Source organism: Notolabrus celidotus, chromosome 4, assembly GCF_009762535.1.
Source record: "Notolabrus celidotus isolate fNotCel1 chromosome 4, fNotCel1.pri, whole genome shotgun sequence".
Taxonomy (NCBI): domain Eukaryota; kingdom Metazoa; phylum Chordata; class Actinopteri; order Labriformes; family Labridae; genus Notolabrus; species Notolabrus celidotus.
Genome location: NC_048275.1, coordinates 25,908,706 through 25,928,890, shown reverse-complemented (window position 1 = coordinate 25,928,890; position 20,185 = coordinate 25,908,706). Strand labels below are relative to the sequence as shown.

General features: G+C 39.7%; 4 protein-coding genes across 5 annotated transcripts in view; 3 read left to right on the top strand and 1 right to left on the bottom strand.

The window, feature by feature from the left end:
• Positions 1-1,269: 1,269 nt before the first annotated feature.
• Positions 1,270-20,185, bottom strand: part of LOC117811288 (protein kinase C epsilon type-like) — a 95,319-nt gene continuing 76,403 nt past the window's right edge. For both annotated transcript variants that reach the window (XM_034681472.1, XM_034681471.1), the window contains 2 exons: positions 8,933-9,079; positions 1,270-5,802 (listed from right to left, as the gene is read on the bottom strand). In XM_034681472.1, the coding sequence (XP_034537363.1) occupies positions 5,656-5,802; positions 8,933-9,079 (294 nt within the window). In that variant the 3' untranslated portion in view covers positions 1,270-5,655. The remainder of the gene's footprint in view (positions 5,803-8,932; positions 9,080-20,185) is intronic.
• On the top strand, positions 10,727-11,915 carry LOC117811289 (trichohyalin-like). The gene is made up of 2 exons (XM_034681473.1): positions 10,727-11,483; positions 11,602-11,915. The coding sequence occupies exons 1-2, from the start codon at positions 10,859-10,861 to the stop codon at positions 11,850-11,852; spliced, it is 876 nt and encodes a 291-aa protein (XP_034537364.1). The 5' UTR covers positions 10,727-10,858; the 3' UTR covers positions 11,853-11,915.
• Positions 13,485-14,690, top strand: LOC117811290 (trichohyalin-like). Its single transcript, XM_034681474.1, has 2 exons — positions 13,485-14,258; positions 14,377-14,690. Exons 1-2 carry the CDS (start codon positions 13,634-13,636, stop codon positions 14,625-14,627), a joined length of 876 nt encoding a protein of 291 aa, XP_034537365.1. The 5' UTR covers positions 13,485-13,633; the 3' UTR covers positions 14,628-14,690.
• LOC117811291 (trichohyalin-like) lies at positions 16,681-17,879 on the top strand. Its single transcript, XM_034681475.1, has 2 exons — positions 16,681-17,447; positions 17,566-17,879. Exons 1-2 carry the CDS (start codon positions 16,823-16,825, stop codon positions 17,814-17,816), a joined length of 876 nt encoding a protein of 291 aa, XP_034537366.1. The 5' UTR covers positions 16,681-16,822; the 3' UTR covers positions 17,817-17,879.

The window sequence follows — 20,185 nt, the reverse complement described above, 5'->3', positions numbered from 1 at the left end:
TGCTTGTGTTCTGTGATGGTATATACTCTATACCTCCATATATATGTATATGCATTCTTTCAAATTCCTAAACGAATGACTTTTCCCACCATAAAGTAATATTCAATAGGGATAAGTGTCAAAATGAAAAAAAGTTATTTTTTTTTATCACCAATTAATTTTATTACAATCAAACATAAGTTCATTTCAATTTCATATACCGCATTGCATTTTAGAGGTGTTTGTCTTTGTGCCTGTTCTTTGATTTGATACATTTAATATTTAGTTTTTCTTGTATTCTGAGGCTAATACTGCCTCATTTTATTCTTACTAGTCCTTTTTAACCTCTTTTCTTTTTTAATTTCTCATTTTCTTAATGCTATGTATAGAATTGCAACTTGTAATATGTACTAAAACTAGTACACTGGTCATAAGGCATTGGTTTGACCAAAAAGTTGTGGGCTGAAGAAACGGCTTAGAGGACAGAAGTCTTTCTAAAGTAAAGTCAGTATGTTTAGATTAAAATAAAACAAAACAAAATTTAGAAGAATTAACCAAAATAAAATTAATTTAGAGTCAACAGGAAAAGTCCTAGTCGTCGTCCCCGGCAGCTGGCACGTATATATATATAAATAAAAAAAGCAGCTACATCTAGCTGCTTTTATTCATGCCTTGTTCCCGCCCTGATTGGAATAAACCATTAGGAAACACAGAGTAAAAATCCCACTGAAACAGAACTCAAACACCTAATAGTGAAAGTATTTCAAAGTGGGGAGTCAAAACACATCACAAACAATTCAAAACATAATCATAACTAACATGTAAGATTTACCCATGTATGTTGTGACACAATCAATAGACCAATCAAGAGCTCTGCACCTACCAGCCAGGCACAGGTGGTCTCAATAAGTCTAATTAGTCTGTGGGGGTCATGTGAGAAGACATGGTAGAAACCTGTTCACACGATGTAGGGTTTTAAGTCGTATTCCATTAATGTACCATTTCAAATTCTACAATGTACTTAACTAAAAAATATGCGTATAATTCCTCTATAATGCATAATGCAGACCATATAAATCTTTATTGAGGTATTTTGTTTTTCAGGTTAAGTTCATTTGACTACCAAATTGTCACATTAAACTGTATCTTAAAGAAATTGGACTGACATTTAACTGAGGAACTCCTAGTTTATTCCAAATGATTTTGAAGCACTTAGGACAAGGGCAAATCTGAAGGTTTAAGATGTTATAATTTGGACAAAACTATAAAATGACACCAAAACCAGCATTATTTGTTTCTCACATCATGATATTTAATTTGTTTCCAAAAATTAAAATACACCTTCACATATTTTAATAAGATACAGTACATTTGGCACACAGCGCAAAAGGAAGAAAAAAAAACACAAATGAAGGGAATCTAAAATAACAAAACAGAGGTCAGATGACAAAATATACGCACAAAGCTTCACAAATACAGAGAGTGCACAAAAAAAAGACACGTAGATACAGTAACAGTCTGGAAGATATTAGGTTTTATGAGAAAGAAGCTTAATACTGTTTTAATGGCCAACATCAACCTTCTGAATTCATTAGATAGATTTTCTTAATTCTTACATGAAGTTTGTTTTCTTTCTCCTCCGTTACAAACATCAAAAACTAAAGAGAGTGGAAAAAGTGTTTGGCATCTAGCATGGAGGTCTCTGAGAGACAACATCCTTCCTGGACCGGAGTGAGACCATCAAACTTCTTTTTAAAATGAAAGACTAAACAAACAAGCAGCAGGACACATTGATAGGAAGGAGAGAGAACAGATGATCAGAGAGAGTGTAATGAATTGAAATAAGTAGGTATTAAAATTGTTTGACATTGTGAAACTTTAATGATTGAGTGTCCCATGCCAGCTACTGTATTGAACTTCTACTCCCATTACTGCTGCTACAACACTGAGGTGATTTTACTGCTACATGCACATTTCTGAACAGAGGGGTATTATAGGGAAAAAAATGAATATGAGTTGGAAGATTTTTATTTTAAATGTGAATTTTAAGCTACAATGTTATCAACAAAGTTGAATTTCAGGATTGGCCCTAGGCATCATAGAACATTTGTCAGCTAAGGAGGGTTTTGTTCTTATGTTTTGAAAAGTCTAAATGTATATAAAAGACTTCCTTCCTTCATCTTTATTTCTTTCCATGAACACTAGTGGTGAAAAACCACTTTACTGTCAGAATCTTGACTGAATTCTCTTTAGCTGGTCCTGCACTATCACCATCCTGCCTGTTTTTACTATTTTTACTCTGGTATTTTGTCAAACTTTACTAGGTAATCACATCTCACAAAAAAGTGTAACGATCATGAACTCCTAAGCATTGCATGATGACGGCATTAAATGTGTTAATATTATGTGATAGCACAAGGACAACAATGAGCAAATTGGTGAAAAAAAATGTTTTTGTCTTTAAGTCACTTTAGAGGACTTTGGTATGCTCCTGAGAGAAAAAATGGTTTTAGGCAATACTTCACTAAGTAACTGAGTCACCCCTCAGCCTCAGTGCAAATCCATATAGACTTCACTCATTAAACTACATCATCAAACTTTCTGAATTTTATTTCACAATGTTCCCAGGGACTTTATTTCTTTAGCGATGACACACCAGTTTTACACATTTTGCACCACCTACATGTAATGCTAGGTTAAAGTATATGATTAAGGGAATAATCACATAGTGTAAGGTTCTTTTTACCAGACAAGAAGCACAAAGGGAAAATAGCGAATGCACTGAGTCATGTACGCAACACACTACTGGAGATGTTGGGTCAATACTTTTTTGTTTTTTTTGTAACTTTGCCTGAATTTGCTTCCTAATTTATGACAGTTTATTGTCGATGTAATGCAGGGGGACTTTTGCTCAAAGGCTGACTGAAAAAGGTACAAGTGTTTCTTCCTTATGTGGCCTAAAACTATGGTCTCATGGTGGATATGTGTCAAAGGATGACAGCAGAGAAATAAAAAGGAAGGGAAGAAGATAAGAACAGATTGAAAAATAAAATGTTTGGAAATACACAGAAAATCAAACAAAAGTAAACCTCTATCGAAGTATTGCACATGGAGTTTTTGTGAAGATGTTTGGTTTCTTTTCAGTTCACTGCACAGCCATCAATCTGATCTGCCACAAGGATCAAACCCTGTTTGCTTTCTTAGGATTACTTTCCATCAGTGCTCTCGTTTGTTCTCACTCCCATCAAGTCAAATTTGCAATTTGGTCAGAAACCCCAAGTTGAAATTAAAATATGACCAGCAGGGTCGCTTTCTGTCATCATGTGTGGTCGCATTTCTCAAGCTTGTTCTGATGTGAAATCAAAGAGTCATAATGTCCATCTGGGCTTGAAATGGAATGTGTGATTAACTGCTTTTAAAAAATATGAATTGTTTTTAAGTTAAGTGATTTTGATAACTTTGGTTTGGTTTTAAACAGTACTGCTATCTTTTACTAAAATAATGGTGACTCTGGACCCATCAGCCAGCTAAATTCATTTTTGGTGGTAGGCATAAACGAATTCCCACCAACTTCAGATACAATGGACCAATCATGGTCCATTATTTAGAAATGGGGCGGGTTTTACAAGATGACCACACAGCCTTTTTGTAAACAAACAAGATGGCAGCTACAGCGGCAGGGGGGTCTGTTGAATCCATTATTGCGGCCGTTCTAACAAAATGGAAGATGTATTTTCATTAAAACAAGAACAAACTGTTACACTAAAGTATTTTTTCTTTTCTTTTTGTTCAACTGTCCTATCATTTTCTGCTGTCTGCGCTAAGTCATACCCTTGAATGCGCTAATTGGTTGTCGGTCTTTCCAATGGCTTTCAGAGACACTTTCACATGTGGTGCTAATGCCCCCTGGAAAAAGGAATCGGTCTAGTGATGCCAGGCTACATTTCTTGTTCTTTCTTGCTAAGCTGCATACTTATTACAGCAAACTTCATGCAAAGCCCTGCATGTGAAAACCTGACTACAGGGTGGTACCTATAAGGTGATATTTCAAAGTTTATAGCCGCTAACCACAATGTTGTATTCAACATGTTGGGAGTGAGAACGCATTGCCTTGTTCAAGCTGTCCAAAGATGACCTAAAGTATGACGCTCAGAGTTTCTCACCTGGTGAGTCCTTCTGCATCACTTGAAATTCAAACATTTCAAACATGTCAGCAAGAACTACACCATCCAATAAAAAAAACACAAAAACAATAATATATATAACAAAAATATGTTTTAACTTAAAGAACACAAAAATCACTCAAACACATAAATTCAGTTTCTCACATTCAGTCACATGTACTTACACATTCATATCTGTGTATGTATCACAACTTTCACATGAATCAAGGGGTCTGGTTTATCATCTAAAGTTTAGTCATCAGTTATATGTGAACACTGTACACAAGCACACAAGGCATTTTGATGGTTGAGTGGTCATGAAGGGATTCATGAAGAACTTATTTTTCAAGGGCTATCTTTAGGAGTTTTGTGATTTCAGCTTCTTGTTTGGCTTCATTGGACCACTATCTCAACTGATTCATCAGGATAGACAGAAAACAGCTTTTTAACACTTACAGAACATCCCAATACAACACGTGATACTTGGGGGGTGAATTACTGTAGGTTTGTTAGTTAGGGGCTGATAGTACCCTTGTTTTTATAAAAATGAACAGAATCATTGAGGTGTTTAAAATATTAACCGTAGGTTAAAAAAAAATGATACATAGCGTTACCTTCTCCTGCAGTATAAACAAAACTGAAGCAATAAAAGTGCAGTGAAATTCAAAACGCTTTTTGGTGCATCTTTTTAAGTCAACATTTAAACTGCAATTTCAATCTAAATTTCAAATAAAGGAACAAAGAAACATCTTCTGCCATCATGATTTCATCAGAAAAAACTCATTTTCTTTTATAGTGAAAACACTTTTCTCGACTTTCTCTCTTTAAATACAATCATTGGTTCTTTTTTTCATTCACATACAAGTTTAAGGAAGAGAAAACATTCTTTTAAACACAGAGACGAACACAAGACATATCACATCATGTACAGAAATGACAGTCTTACTCTTTTCCAGAGGTATACAGCTACACATGCATGCACACCTGTACACACATTATCTCTCTCACACAAAACAACAGCAGCTCATGACCTTGACACTGTTTGGTCGTGTCTTCTGTTTTGTGTCTCAGAAATGCATCCGGACCAAGAGGAGGAGATCTGTGTCATAACTTACAGTTTCTGACTGGCACCCTCACACTGCTTGAGCATATAGTTTGATGGAATATGCACAGATGTACACACACAAGAGCACAGAAACTTTAAAGAGAGATACAGATGGTCTGGTATATTTCATGGAACAGTACAGAAAGCCTCTCTCTAGAGGTCATTTTACTCTCCTTTCTCACTCGCTTTTGTTGTGTGTACGCATGGTTTTAGTGCATGTGTATTAATTTGTGTGTGTGTGTGTGTGTGTGTGTGTGTGTGTGTGTGTGTGTGTGTGTGTTTGTCTGTGTGTATGTGTGTGTGTGTGTCTGTGTGTCTGTGTGTCTGTGTGTCTGTGTGTGTCTGTGTGTGTCTGTGTGTGTCTGTGTGTCTGTGTGTCTGTGTGTCTGTGTGTCTGTGTGTCTGTGTCTAGGCAACAGTCTCATCTCCAAAGTAGGAGAATCCTTTAAACTCATCTTGGTTGATCTGCTTGATGATGTTGTTATCTGTCGGTGTAAGGACAGGTTCTTCTCGAGTAAAGTCCTGGTCAAAGTTATTCACATCCCTTTTGGTTTTCTGGGAGATGGGGAGAAAAAAGGTTTTGCATTACTTCTTTTAGTTTGACCACAAAATAACTTGTGATTATGTGCATTGGTTAAACACAACTCGTAAAAATGAAATGTTCTAGATACAGTTGTGCTCATAAGTCTACAAACCCTGGCAGGATTTGTGTTTTTTTGGCCATTTTTCAGAGAATATGAACGATAAGAGACTTTTTTTCCACTCATGGTTAGTGGTTGGGTGAAGCAAAATGTTTATCAAACAACTGTGTTTACTCTTTTTATATCATAAAGACAACAGAAACTACCCAAGAAACCATAAATTCTGGTTATGTAAACTTATGAGCACAACTGTATCTCAGAAAAGCAAGGATCATAACATCAATCAAAGGAGTAAAGAAATCGGAAATATGCCTGGATTAACTGTAGATTTACGGAACCAAATCGCTGCTTGCAGCAGCTTAAGGCTGACCTAGAGTTTACAAGTCCAACAGAACAAATATTATTGGTCATATGTTCGTATGGTCTGCAGCAATCTGTGCATAATAACCTACTTTTACCATTGATAAAAACAATGTGAGACAGTGCAGCAATGCCAACATGCTGCACGAGAAAGAAACCTCTGTTAATATCATCATTTACCAGTGTTGACATACATGCATTTCATTTGTACTATAATGTATATGCAATGCTGTATAATTTCCTATGAATGACAGAGAAAAGATTGTTGTATTCATTGTTGCGTCTTTGTTTCTTTCCATCTATAGATCCAGCACAGGCAGCATGGTCCTCCCTTTCCCTGCTGTCACTCTTGGTAGTGTAATTTTTTTAGACCAGGGGTTTCCAAAGTGAGGGTCGGGACCCCCTGGGGGTTGCCAGACACTAATTGGGGGTCCCAAGATGTTTTTTTGTTTTCAAGTAATCTAAAATTTTGTATATTGTCCATTACTGATATATATTTTTTTAAGTATTGGTGAAAAGCTGGTAGATTCCAGCTCTGGGATGACCAATGTCTGGACTGATGATCTGATGATCTGAAGATCTGCTACAATAATAACCTATCATTGCTCAAATGGAAGCCAACTACCTGTGTTCTGTTCAAACTGCAAAGCGCCTGTCAATCTGTCTCTGCTGAGGTTGCAGTATACAGTCATGGCCAAAAGTTTTGAGAATGACAACTATTAATTTTCACAAAGTCTGCTGTTTCAGTTTTTATAATGGCAATTTGCATATACTCCAGAATGTTATGAGGAGTGATCAGCTCAACTGCAATTAATTGCAAAGTCCATCTTTGCCTTGAAAATGAACTTTATCACCAAAAACACATTTCCACTGCATTTCAGCCCTGCCACAAAAGGACCAGCTAACATAATTTCAATGACACACAGGTGTCACACACATTAACACAGGTGTGGGTGTTGATGAGGACAAGGCTGGCGATCAATCTGTCATGATTGAGTGACTGGACACTTTAAAAGGAAGATGGTGCATGACACCATTGTTCCTCATCTGTTAGCCATGGTTACCTGCAAGGAAACACGTGCAGCCATCATTGCATTGCACAAAAAGGGCCTAACAGGGAAGTTTATAGCAGCGAGGAAGATTGCACCTCAGTCAACCGTCTATCGAATTATCAAGAACTTCAAGGAGAGAGGTTCAATTGTTGCCAAACAGGCTCCAGGGTGCCCAAGAAAGTCCAGCAAGCGCCAGGACCGTCTCCTGAAGGTGTTACAGCTGCGGGATCGGGCCACCACCAGTGCAGAGCTTGCTCAGGAATGGCAGCAGGCAGGTGTGAGTGCATCTGCACGCACAGTGAGGCAAAGACTTTTGGAGGAAGGCCTGGTGTCAAGGAGGGCAGCAAAGAAGCCACTTCTCTCCAGTAAAAACATCAGGGACAGACTGATATTCTGCAGAAGGTACAGGGACTGGACTGCTGAGGACTGGGGTAAAGTCATTTTCTCTGATGAATCCCCTTTCCGATTGTTTGGGGCATCTGGAGGAAGGCTTGTTCGGAGAAGACGAGGTGAGCGCTACCATCGGTCCTGTCTCTTGCCAACAGTGAAGCATCCTGAGACCATTCATGTGTGGGGTTGCTTTTCGGTCAAGGGAGTGGGCTCTCTCACAATCTTGCCTAAAAACACAGCCATGAATAAAGAATGGTACCAGAACGTCCTCCGAGAGCAACTTCTCCCAACCATCCAAGGGCAGTTTGGTGATGAAGAATGCCTTTTCCAGCATGATGGAGCACCTTGCCATAAAGCAAAAGTCATAACAAAATGGCTCGGGGAACAAAACATTAAGATTTTGGGCCCTTGGCCAGGAAACTCCCCAGATCTTAATCCCATTGAGAACTTGTGGTCAATCCTCAAGAGGCGGGTGGACAATCAAAAACCCACAAATTCTGACAAACTCCAAGCATTGATTATGCAAGAATGGACTGCCATCAGTCAGGATTTGGTCCAGAAGTTGATTGACAGCATGCCAGGGAGAATTGCAGAGGTCTTGAAAAAGAAGGGTCAACACTGCAAATATTGACTTATTGCATGAATTCTGTGTAATTCTCAATAAAAGCTTTTGATAATTATGAAATGCTTCTAATTGTATTTCATTATACCATAGAAACATCTGACAAAAACACCTAAAAACCCTGAAGCAGCAGACTTTGTGAAAATGTAATATTTGTGTCATTCTCAAAACTTTTGGCCATAACTGTACACTGTATCAAGTTAGTTACCTGGGTTTTAACTTTGGTACTTACAACAGCATGAACCCAAACATAAAAATATTAAAAACAGTACATAGCATTAAAAACGGTACATAATGAGGCAGATTGGGGAAGAAGATTTGTAAAAACATCTTTCTCAGGTCTGACTTAGGACTGGTAAACAATTCTTAAAATTCCTTTGTTTTAATAGAGCTTATGTAAACCATTCCAGGGGATCTTGAGGCTGCATGGAATATATCAGTGCTACGGGCAATTGCTACAATTATTGATGCTTTTTCACAAGTATATGTCAATGCACCAATTGTATAAAGAAGTGCCACGAGGTAAACTGGTTCTTTTTGAGTAAAATGAAATCTAGAGTCATTTAGAACAGAGGGAAAACAGCAAAGGTCAAACATTTGTGTTTTCCGTGTGAACTCACGATGCGTGGTTTGAAGGGTGGCCTGATCTTCCTCTGCTCCAGCAGCGTCCAGTCGATCTCTCTGAAGAACGTATGGAGTTTGATGGCCTCTTCGAGACCATGAGCCACCACACAGCCCAGACGCTTGTTTGGACTCTTGGTCATGAACTGTGAGATTACCAAAAAAGGATGAGAGATAAAAAGAAGGAAAAATAGACTGTCAGTGGAATTTGATTTATGAGGCCACATGATTTGATTAACTGCCCATTTAGAAGTCATACAATTTCTATTCACTCCTAATAGAAGCCGAGAGACCGATTTTTCACAGCATGCAACACACATGGAGTTCAGATCTGGGTAGATAAGGAAATGCTTTAGTTTTTTAGAAAAAATATGATGTAAATTTTAAAATAGATATCAGTGTCAGTTGAAAAATGTTATCTGGTTAAGCCAAAAACTAATTTTGTTAATTATAGAGAACCAGCAGATATCTTATGCTCTGAGGCAGAGAAAATTCCAAATGATTCAGATAGGCCGAGTGATGAGCCTCAAATAATTTGTTTGCCGTAAAAAAGGAACAAATAACCTTTTTAACATTTACCTTTGAGCCCACAGCAGCATATGACTTACACCAAATCACACGCATATTTTGTCAAATTCATTATGACCACTGACATTGATTAAGTAGTTACAATGGCACCAGTCAGTGGCCGGGTAGAAGGTGAACATTTTGGCCTCAGGGTTGGTGTGAAACAGGGAAAATGGGCAAGCCTAAGTACGTGAACAACTTTCACAGGAGCCAAAGTATGATGGCATCTCCAAAACTGCAGCTCTTGTGGTGTTTTCCTCAGACTGCAGTGGTCAGTATCTACCAAAGGTGATCCAAGAGAGGAAAAGCAGTCAAACTGCAATGATGTCATGGGTGGCCAAGGCTCATTCATGTGCCAGGGGAGCATATGCTAGCCTGTGTGGTCCAAACTAGCAGAAAAGCTTCTGGAGCTTGAGTTACTGAAAAGGCAATGCTGGTTCTGGTAGAAAGGTGTCAGAACACACAGATCATCACGTTTTTTGTGTATGGGCCCTTGTAGCTGCAGATCAGTCAGGGTGCCCATGCTGACCCCTGTCCACTGCCTACGATGGGCACATGAGCATCAAAGCTGGACCACAGAGCAATGGAAGAAGATGGCCTTGAGGAACAGTCGTGACTGTGTTTCATAATTCCCAAGAAGAAGGGGTTCCCTAAATTATACAATCTGTGCAGGCTTTGGCTAGACTGCAGATCCTTTTGAGACAAAATCTCAAAATTACAGTAGTGTCCATAAGTTTATGTTCTGCATACAGAAACAAGTCTAACTTACTTTCAAATGTTTCTACTAATGGGCATTGAGTTAGTAATTATTCAGTTGTACATCATCATTGGCTGATATGATACAAAGTTAAACTAAAGTTGAACCATAAAAACAAATCTTCACTTGCCAAAGCAGTGTGGTGTTCATATGTATGTTGCATGTGTATGTTGTTTCTTGTACTTCTGGAGCCAGCCTCATGTGGACACTTGAGGAACTGCAGTTTTAACACTTACACAAAGCATCAATTCTCACGGCCGGAGGTTGCCGCTTGATCTAAACTTCTGTTGTTTATATATATATACATATAAATATATATATATATATATATATATAACACCAAATACTGTATGAAGTATGTATACTCAATGTAATAAACAGTGATTTGCCTTATATGGAGCTGCGTGAAACACTGGTCAGTTAGCATTAATACAGAGTGGAATGTTAACTGTGATGAAACAATGAGGAGCTGTATAGTTCTATGACAACATAGACAACTCTTCAGCCTGGGGGGATCATTTCACCCAAACTTGCCAGAGAGTACACATCTTGAGCACTGTTATCGAACCGACACAAGTACTAAAAGAAAGAAACTTCTAAAATGAGTTCCCTTGCTGCTGAAATGGAGCTTGTTAAAAGCTTCATACAAATTCCTCATGAGGAGAGGAAGAAGGAGGCCAGGAGGAAAAAGTATGAGGAGCTGAGAGCCTTGGAGATGGAGCGCAGACATAGAGTCGCTCTGGAGGCCTCGGAGAAGCTCAAGAGGGAGAGAGTGGAGAGAGAAAAAGTAGAGGAAAGTCTGGAAAGACAGAGAGAGGAGGAGGAGGAGGAGAAGGAGGAGAGGAAGGCTTCTGAGGAAGAAGCCCAGCTGAAAGCCAAACAAGACCAGCTGAAGCAGGAGAGTCTTCTCTGGAAAGATGTGATGATGGTTGAAGAGGAGCCGGGCAAAAGGCCCAGGTACACTATCAGTGCTCTGAAGGAAGAGCAGCAGAGGAGGCAGGAGGAGGTTGAGCTCTGTCAACTGCCACAGGTAGGAGACCCAGCCAGCCGGGATCCCCTGACCTCTGAGCACAAGGTGACACAACAGCAGGGCAGAAGAAAGACTCTGTATAACAACTGGGTTGGAGAGGGAAAAAAAACTGAGAGTGCGCCTGTGAAAGAAAACCCCGGCCCAAATGACTCCACCTATCTCCTCTTTGCTGCAAAACAAGGCCTTAAGTCTGAAGGTTTATACCATAATCCTTTATCCTCACTGTTGAATTATGATCCCTTTGGTCACTGCAGTGTTTAATTAATATTTCGTATGTATTAAACTTGTGTATTAAACTCACCTTTTTTCTTTAGACAAGCCAAAGGCCCCTAAACCCAGCGTGGCGCAGCAGTGGCTGGACAAACTTAAAGTTGGAAGCTTGGTGGACAAATACCGAAGCCACAGAGAGAGGCTGGACCAGAAAAGACAGCTCAAGGCTGAGGAGCAGCACGCTCGTTTTTCTGCCTACAAAGAGAGCCGGGCTCACCTGTTTGCTCGCCAACATGATTGTTACATGGGAGGATTTGCTCAAAAAAGAAACAGCATCCTCGGATCCATGTTTTAAATGTTCTTTTTACTTTTTTGCTTTGATATTCAGCACAATAAAACATTGTTGAAATGAAAACTTTGCATTTGGTCGATAATCATCTTTTGTAATTAGGGCTGATCTGTGACGTTGAATTCAGGTACAGCAGGGCTTTGAGTGAAATGCTAACATCAGCAGGCTTGTATGTTTATGCTCAACAGATGTATACTGTGTGCTTTTCATTAACTACTGAGCATTAAAAAGAAAGAACAATTGAATCATCACTGAGGGACCTCAAGAGGTTGTACCAAATTTCTCAGCAGTCCATCTAAAAGTAGTTAAATCTGCCTTCCAACCTCAGAGTCATTAAACAGAGACGTCTCTGCTCTCAGCCAACAAACAATTTGGCAGATTATTTGCTTGTAAATTTTTTATCTTACATCACATTTTAATAGATCCATCAAAAGAGGAATAATATGGTTTCCAAGTTAGCTTCCTAGCTGCTTCCTTTTTATTGAGTCTTCCTGGGTCTCAGCCTTTGGCCAATGGAGGACTATGAAGATATTACTCTGCAGCACCAGCAGTTACCAAACAAAAACCAAGGGTTTTCTTCTTGTTTAGTGACAATACTTGGTACACTATCCCAGTTGCAGCTACAGTCAAAGTTTGCTTGAATATATTTCGTGAATTTCTATTGAAAGACACAAGTAAAAATGCACAAGGAGAGATAAACACCATATCAGTGGTTTACAAGATTTCCCAATGTCTGTCTGAAAACAATCTAGTCACTAGAGTACATTATTGTCATTTTTTTCTCTGATTCTTGAAAACTGAGGGGTGGACAGCTATTACTCTGATCTGAGAGATCTTATCATGTGATCTGATGTCCCTCAGAGGACTCAAATGTCCAATCAGGGCCCAGAGTGCTGGTAAAGTGACCGGCCAAAGAACAAGACAGTGTCCAACGAAAACACTGACACTTTCCCACAAGGCTTTGCAGTCAGTCCGCCAAGGTAAACGCAAAGCTTGTGATGGAAGAAGATGGCCTTGAGGAACAGTCGTGACTGTGTTTCATAATTCCCAAGAAGAAGGGGTTCCCTAAATTATACAATCTGTGCAGGCTTTGGCTAGACTGCAGATCATTTTGAGACAAAATCTCAAAATTACAGTAGTGTCCATAAGTTTATGTTCTGCATACAAAAACAAGTCTAACTTACTTTCAAATGTTTCTACTAATGGGCATTGAGTTAGTAATTATTCAGTTGTACATCATCATTGGCTGATATGATACAAAGTTAAACTAAAGTTGAACCATAAAAACAAATCTTCACTTGCCAAAGCAGTGTGGTGTTCATATGTATGTTGCATATGTATGTTGTTTCTTGTACTTCTGGAGCCAGCCTCATGTGGACACTTGAGGAACTGCAGTTTTAACACTTACACAAAGCATCAATTCTCACGGTCGGAGGTTGCCGCTTGATCTAAACTTCTGTTGTTTATATATATATACATATATATATATATATGTATATATATATATATATATATATATATAACACCAAATACTGTATGAAGTATGTATACTATATGTAATAAACAGTGATTTGCCTTATATGGAGCTGTGTGAAACACTGGTCAGTTAGCATTAATACAGAGTGGAATGTTAACTGTGATGAAACAATGAGGAGCTGTATAGTTCTATGACAACATAGACAACTCTTCAGCCTGGGGGGATCATTTCACCCAAACTTGCCAGAGAGTACACATCTTGAGCACTGTTATCGAACCGACACAAGTACTAAAAGAAAGAAACTTCTAAAATGAGTTCCCTTGCTGCTGAAATGGAGCTTGTTAAAAGCTTCATAAAAATCCCTCATGAGGAGAGGAAGAAGGAGGCCAGGAGAAAAATGTATGAGGAGCTGAGAGCCTTGGAGATGGAGCGCAGACATAGAGTCGCTCTGGAGGCCTCGGAGAAGCTCAAGAGGGAGAGAGTGGAGAGAGAAAAAGTAGAGGAAAGTCTGGAAAGACAGAGAGAGGAGGAGAAGGAGGAGAAGGAGGAGAGGAAGGCTTCTGAGGAAGAAGCCCTGCTGAAAGCCAAACAAGACCAGCTGAAGCAGGAGAGTCTTCTCTGGAAAGATGTGATGATGGTTGAAGAGGAGCCGGGCAAAAGGCCCAGGTACACTATCAGTGCTCTGAAGGAAGAGCAGCAGAGGAGGCAGGAGGAGGTTGAGCTCTGTCAACTGCCACAGGTAGGAGACCCAGCCAGCCGGGATCCCCTGACCTCTGAGCACAAGGTGACACAACAGCAGGGCAGAAGAAAGACTCTGTATAACAACTGGGTTGGAGAGGGAAAAAAAACTGAGAGTGCGCCTGTGAAAGAAAACCCCGGCCCAAATGACTCCACCTATCTCCTCTTTGCTGCAAAACAAGGCCTGAAGTCTGAAGGTTTATACCATAATCCTTTATCCTCACTGTTGAATTATGATCCCTTTGGTCACTGCAGTGTTTAATTAATATTTCGTATGTATTAAACTTGTGTATTAAACTCACCTTTTTTCTTTAGACAAGCCAAAGGCCCCTAAACCCAGCGTGGCGCAGCAGTGGCTGGACAAACTTAAAGTTGGAAGCTTGGTGGAAAAATACCGAAGCCACAGAGAGAGGCTGGACCAGAAAAGACAGCTCAAGGCTGAGGAGCAGCACGCTCGTTTTTCTGCCTACAAAGAGAGCCGGGCTCACCTGTTTGCTCGCCAACATGATTGTTACATGGGAGGATTTGCTCAAAAAAGAAACAGCATCCTCGGATCCATGTTTTAAATGTTCTTTTTACTTTTTTGCTTTGATATTCAGCACAATAAAACATTGTTGAAATGAAAACTTTGCATTTGGTCGATAATCATCTTTTGTAATTAGGGCTGATCTGTGACGCTGAATTCAGGTACAGCAGGGCTTTGAGTGAAATGCTAACATCAGCAGGCTTGTATGTTTATGCTCAACAGATGTATATTGTGTGCTTTTCATTAACTACTGAGCATTAAAAAGAAAGAACAATTGAATCATCACTGAGGGACCTCAAGAGGTTGTACCAAATTTCTCAGCAGTCCATCTAAAAGTAGTTAAATCTGCCTTCCAACCTCAGAGTCATTAAACAGAGACGTCTCTGCTCTCAGCCAACAAACAATTTGGCAGATTATTTGCTTGTAAATTTTTTATCTTACATCACATTTTAATAGATCCATCAAAAGAGGAATAATATGGTTTCCAAGTTAGCTTCCTAGCTGCTTCCTTTTTATTGAGTGTTCCTGTCAAGCTGAGCTCTTAAACCTGGTTTATACTCCTCCGTCAAATCGACACTGTAGCTTATGTGCGACCTCCACGTAGCTCACGTACCTATGCCGAAGCCTATGCACCATAGACTGTATAAATAATGGAAGTTGTATCCATGACGTCACCCATCTGTTTCTGAATCACTGTTTTGCATGTTGTTGCGTTCATTTAATTTTTTTACAAACCATCTGAAGGTCTGAATAACCCAACACATACCCAACATATCCAGACAAAGGTCTGGACTGAGGTCTGGTGTCTAGCGGTCTCCCATCATGCAATGGGCGACAAGGAGACAGGCCATTAAACAAGCTGATAGTCATGAATGGATGAAATAAGGATAAAAGCTGTGGTTTGGTCTATAAGTCTCAGGTACAGGGTCCAGTTTGGGTCTCAGCCTTTGGCCAATGGAGGACTATGAAGATATTACTCTGCAGCACCAGCAGTTACCAAACAAAAACCAAGAGTTTTCTTCTTGTTTAGTGACAATACTTGGTACACTATCCCAGTTGCAGCTACAGTCAAAGTTTGCTTGAATATATTTCGTGAATTTCTATTGAAAGACACAAGTAAAAATGCACAAGGAGAGATAAACACCATATCAGTGGTTTACAAGATTTCCCAATGTCTGTCTGAAAACAATCTAGTCACTAGAGTATATTATTGTCATTTTTTTCTCTGATTCTTGAAAAATGAGGGGTGGACAGCTATTACTCTGATCTGAGAGATCTTATCATGTGATCTGATGTCCCTCAGAGGACTCAAATGTCCAATCAGGGCCCAGAGTGCTGGTAAAGTGACTGGCCAAAGAACAAGACAGTGTCCAACGAAAACACTGACACTTTCCCACAAGGCTTTGCAGTCAGTCCGCCAAGGTAAACGCAAAGCTTGTGATGGAAGAAGATGGCCTTGAGGAACAGTCGTGACTGTGTTTCATAATTCCCAAGAAGAAGGGGTTCCCTAAATTATACAATCTGTGCAGGCTTTGGCTAGACTGCAGATCCTTTTGAGACAAAATCTCAAAATTACAGTAGTGTCCATAAGTTTATGTTCTGCATACAGAAACAAGTCTAACTTACTTTCAAATGTTTCTACTAATGGGCATTGAGTTAGTAATTATTCAGTTGTACATCATCATTGGCTGATATGATACAAAGTTAAACTAAAGTTGAACCATAAAAACAAATCTTCACTTGCCAAAGCAGTGTGGTGTTCATATGTATGTTGCATATGTATGTTGTTTCTTGTACTTCTGGAGCCAGCCTCATGTGGACACTTGAGGAACTGCAGTTTTAACACTTACACAAAGCATCAATTCTCACGGTCGGAGGTTGCCACTTGATCTAAACTTCTGTTGTTTATATATATATACATATATATATATATATATGTATATATATATATATATATATGTATATATATAACACCAAATACTGTATTAAGTATGTATACTATATGTAATAAACAGTGATTTGCCTTATATGGAGCTGTGTGAAACACTGGTCAGTTAGCATTAATACAGAGTGGAATGTTAACTGTGATGAAACAATGAGGAGCTGTATAGTTCTATGACAACATAGACAACTCTTCAGCCTGGGGGGATCATTTCACCCAAACTTGCCAGAGAGTACACATCTTGAGCACTGTTATCGAACCGACACAAGTACTAAAAGAAAGAAACTTCTAAAATGAGTTCCCTTGCTGCTGAAATGGAGCTTGTTAAAAGCTTCATAAAAATCCCTCATGAGGAGAGGAAGAAGGAGGCCAGGAGAAAAATGTATGAGGAGCTGAGAGCCTTGGAGATGGAGCGCAGACATAGAGTCGCTCTGGAGGCCTCGGAGAAGCTCAAGAGGGAGAGAGTGGAGAGAGAAAAAGTAGAGGAAAGTCTGGAAAGACAGAGAGAGGAGGAGAAGGAGGAGAAGGAGGAGAGGAAGGCTTCTGAGGAAGAAGCCCTGCTGAAAGCCAAACAAGACCAGCTGAAGCAGGAGAGTCTTCTCTGGAAAGATGTGATGATGGTTGAAGAGGAGCCGGGCAAAAGGCCCAGGTACACTATCAGTGCTCTGAAGGAAGAGCAGCAGAGGAGGCAGGAGGAGGTTGAGCTCTGTCAACTGCCACAGGTAGGAGACCCAGCCAGCCGGGATCCCCTGACCTCTGAGCACAAGGTGACACAACAGCAGGGCAGAAGAAAGACTCTGTATAACAACTGGGTTGGAGAGGGAAAAAAAACTGAGAGTGCGCCTGTGAAAGAAAACCCCGGCCCAAATGACTCCACCTATCTCCTCTTTGCTGCAAAACAAGGCCTGAAGTCTGAAGGTTTATACCATAATCCTTTATCCTCACTGTTGAATTATGATCCCTTTGGTCACTGCAGTGTTTAATTAATATTTCGTATGTATTAAACTTGTGTATTAAACTCACCTTTTTTCTTTAGACAAGCCAAAGGCCCCTAAACCCAGCGTGGCGCAGCAGTGGCTGGACAAACTTAAAGTTGGAAGCTTGGTGGAAAAATACCGAAGCCACAGAGAGAGGCTGGACCAGAAAAGACAGCTCAAGGCTGAGGAGCAGCACGCTCGTTTTTCTGCCTACAAAGAGAGCCGGGCTCACCTGTTTGCTCGCCAACATGATTGTTACATGGGAGGATTTGCTCAAAAAAGAAACAGCATCCTCGGATCCATGTTTTAAATGTTCTTTTTACTTTTTTGCTTTGATATTCAGCACAATAAAACATTGTTGAAATGAAAACTTTGCATTTGGTCGATAATCATCTTTTGTAATTAGGGCTGATCTGTGACGTTGAATTCAGGTACAGCAGGGCTTTGAGTGAAATGCTAACATCAGCAGGCTTGTATGTTTATGCTCAACAGATGTATACTGTGTGCTTTTCATTAACTACTGAGCATTAAAAAGAAAGAACAATTGAATCATCACTGAGGGACCTCAAGAGGTTGTACCAAATTTCTCAGCAGTCCATCTAAAAGTAGTTAAATCTGCCTTCCAACCTCAGAGTCATTAAACAGAGACGTCTCTGCTCTCAGCCAACAAACAATTTGGCAGATTATTTGCTTGTAAATTTTTTATCTTACATCACATTTTAATAGATCCATCAAAAGAGGAATAATATGGTTTCCAAGTTAGCTTCCTAGCTGCTTCCTTTTTATTGAGTCTTCCTGTCAAGCTGAGCTCTTAAACCTGGTTTATACTCCTCCGTCAAATCGACACTGTAGCTTATGTGCGAAGCTCCACGTAGCTCACGTACCTATGCCGAAGCCTATGCACCATAGACTGTATAAATAATGGAAGTTGTATCCATGACGTCACCCATCTGTTTCTGAAGCACTGTTTTGCATGTTGTTGCGTTCATTTAATTTTTTTACAAACCATCTGAAGGTCTGAATAACCCAACACATACCCAACATATCCAGACAAAGGTCTGGACTGAGGTCTGGTGTCTAGCGGTCTCCCATCATGCAAGTAATGGGCGACAAGGAGACAGGCCATTAAACAAGCTGATAGTCATGAACGGGTGAAATAAGGATAAAAGCTGTGGTTTGGTCTATAAGTCTCAGGTACAGGGTCCAGTTTGGGTCTCAGCCTTTGGCCAATGGAGGACTATGAAGATATTACTCTGCAGCACCAGCAGTTACCAAACAAAAACCAAGGGTTTTCTTCTTGTTTAGTGACAATACTTGGTACACTATCCCAGTTGCAGCTACAGTCAAAGTTTGCTTGAATATATTTTGTGAATTTCTATTGAAAGACACAAGTAAAAATGCACAAGGAGAGATAAACACCATATCAGTGGTTTATAAGATTTCCCAATGTCTGTCTGAAAACAATCTAGTCACTAGAGTATATTATTGTCATTTTTTTCTCTGATTCTTGAAAACTGAGTGGTGGACAGCTATTACTCTGATCTGAGAGATCTTATCATGTGATCTGATGTCCCTCAGAGGACTCAAATGTCCAATCAGGGCCCAGAGTGCTGGTAAAGTGACCGGCCAAAGAACAAGACAGTGTCCAACGAAAACACTGACACTTTCCCACAAGGCTTTGCAGTCAGTCCGCCAAGGTAAACGCAAAGCTTGTGATGGAAAACAGGATGAAAAAATAAACTAATGGATAAGTGGCATTACAAACACACACACACACACACACACACACACACACACACACACACACACACACACACACACACACACACACACACACACACACACACACACACACACACACACACACATAAATAATCTAATACACACACACACAAAAAGGAATGGAATCATATGTAGAGGAAATCGCTTAGTGTCCTTGTGGAGCGGTAGGATACATGTGTCAACATGTAGTATCAGATATGTTCAACATATAACAAGGAAAATTGAAGATCCACATAAAACACAGTATCAAGGCAAAGACAACTTGATGTAGATGAGACATGGTCTAAGTAAAATATTGCTCTCAAAGGGATTAGGGCTAAAAGGGAAGTTTACAGTTATGACTGTTACTTTGAAGATATGTAAAAAGCCTGGGGAACAAAGATTCGGCTCATATGACACAAGCAAACAGGTCCAAGATTCTGGGGCTTGAAAAATGTTGAGAATTATTTCAAAATATGGAGCGCTAAAATAAACATTTTTGACTATTGAATTTTAGGAACTTTCTACATTCCCACAAAGTAAACAGTAGTTATACTCTTACCTTCCTAAGACCGCTTTTAAGTGGTGATGGCTGATGGAGATAACAATTGTCATTTCTCCCCTGACATACACAGTGAAGCACATGCTCATTTTGTTGCTGGGGCTGTGTGCTTCAACATCATGTTTTGTGTGCAGGCATTGTCGATTTTCTATATCACATGCATTTTGGCATTTTCAACGCTCATCACAAAAAATGTCCTCAGCCTCAGCTGATTTTTATTGCAGTGCTCTCAGCGCTTTCAGTTAAGTTCAACTTTCAGAACACCACTGCAATCACCAATGTCACTTCTTGACCACTGACCAATCAGAATCAGGAAGGGGTGGGACTTCAGATAATTTCTTCGTCAACCACAACAG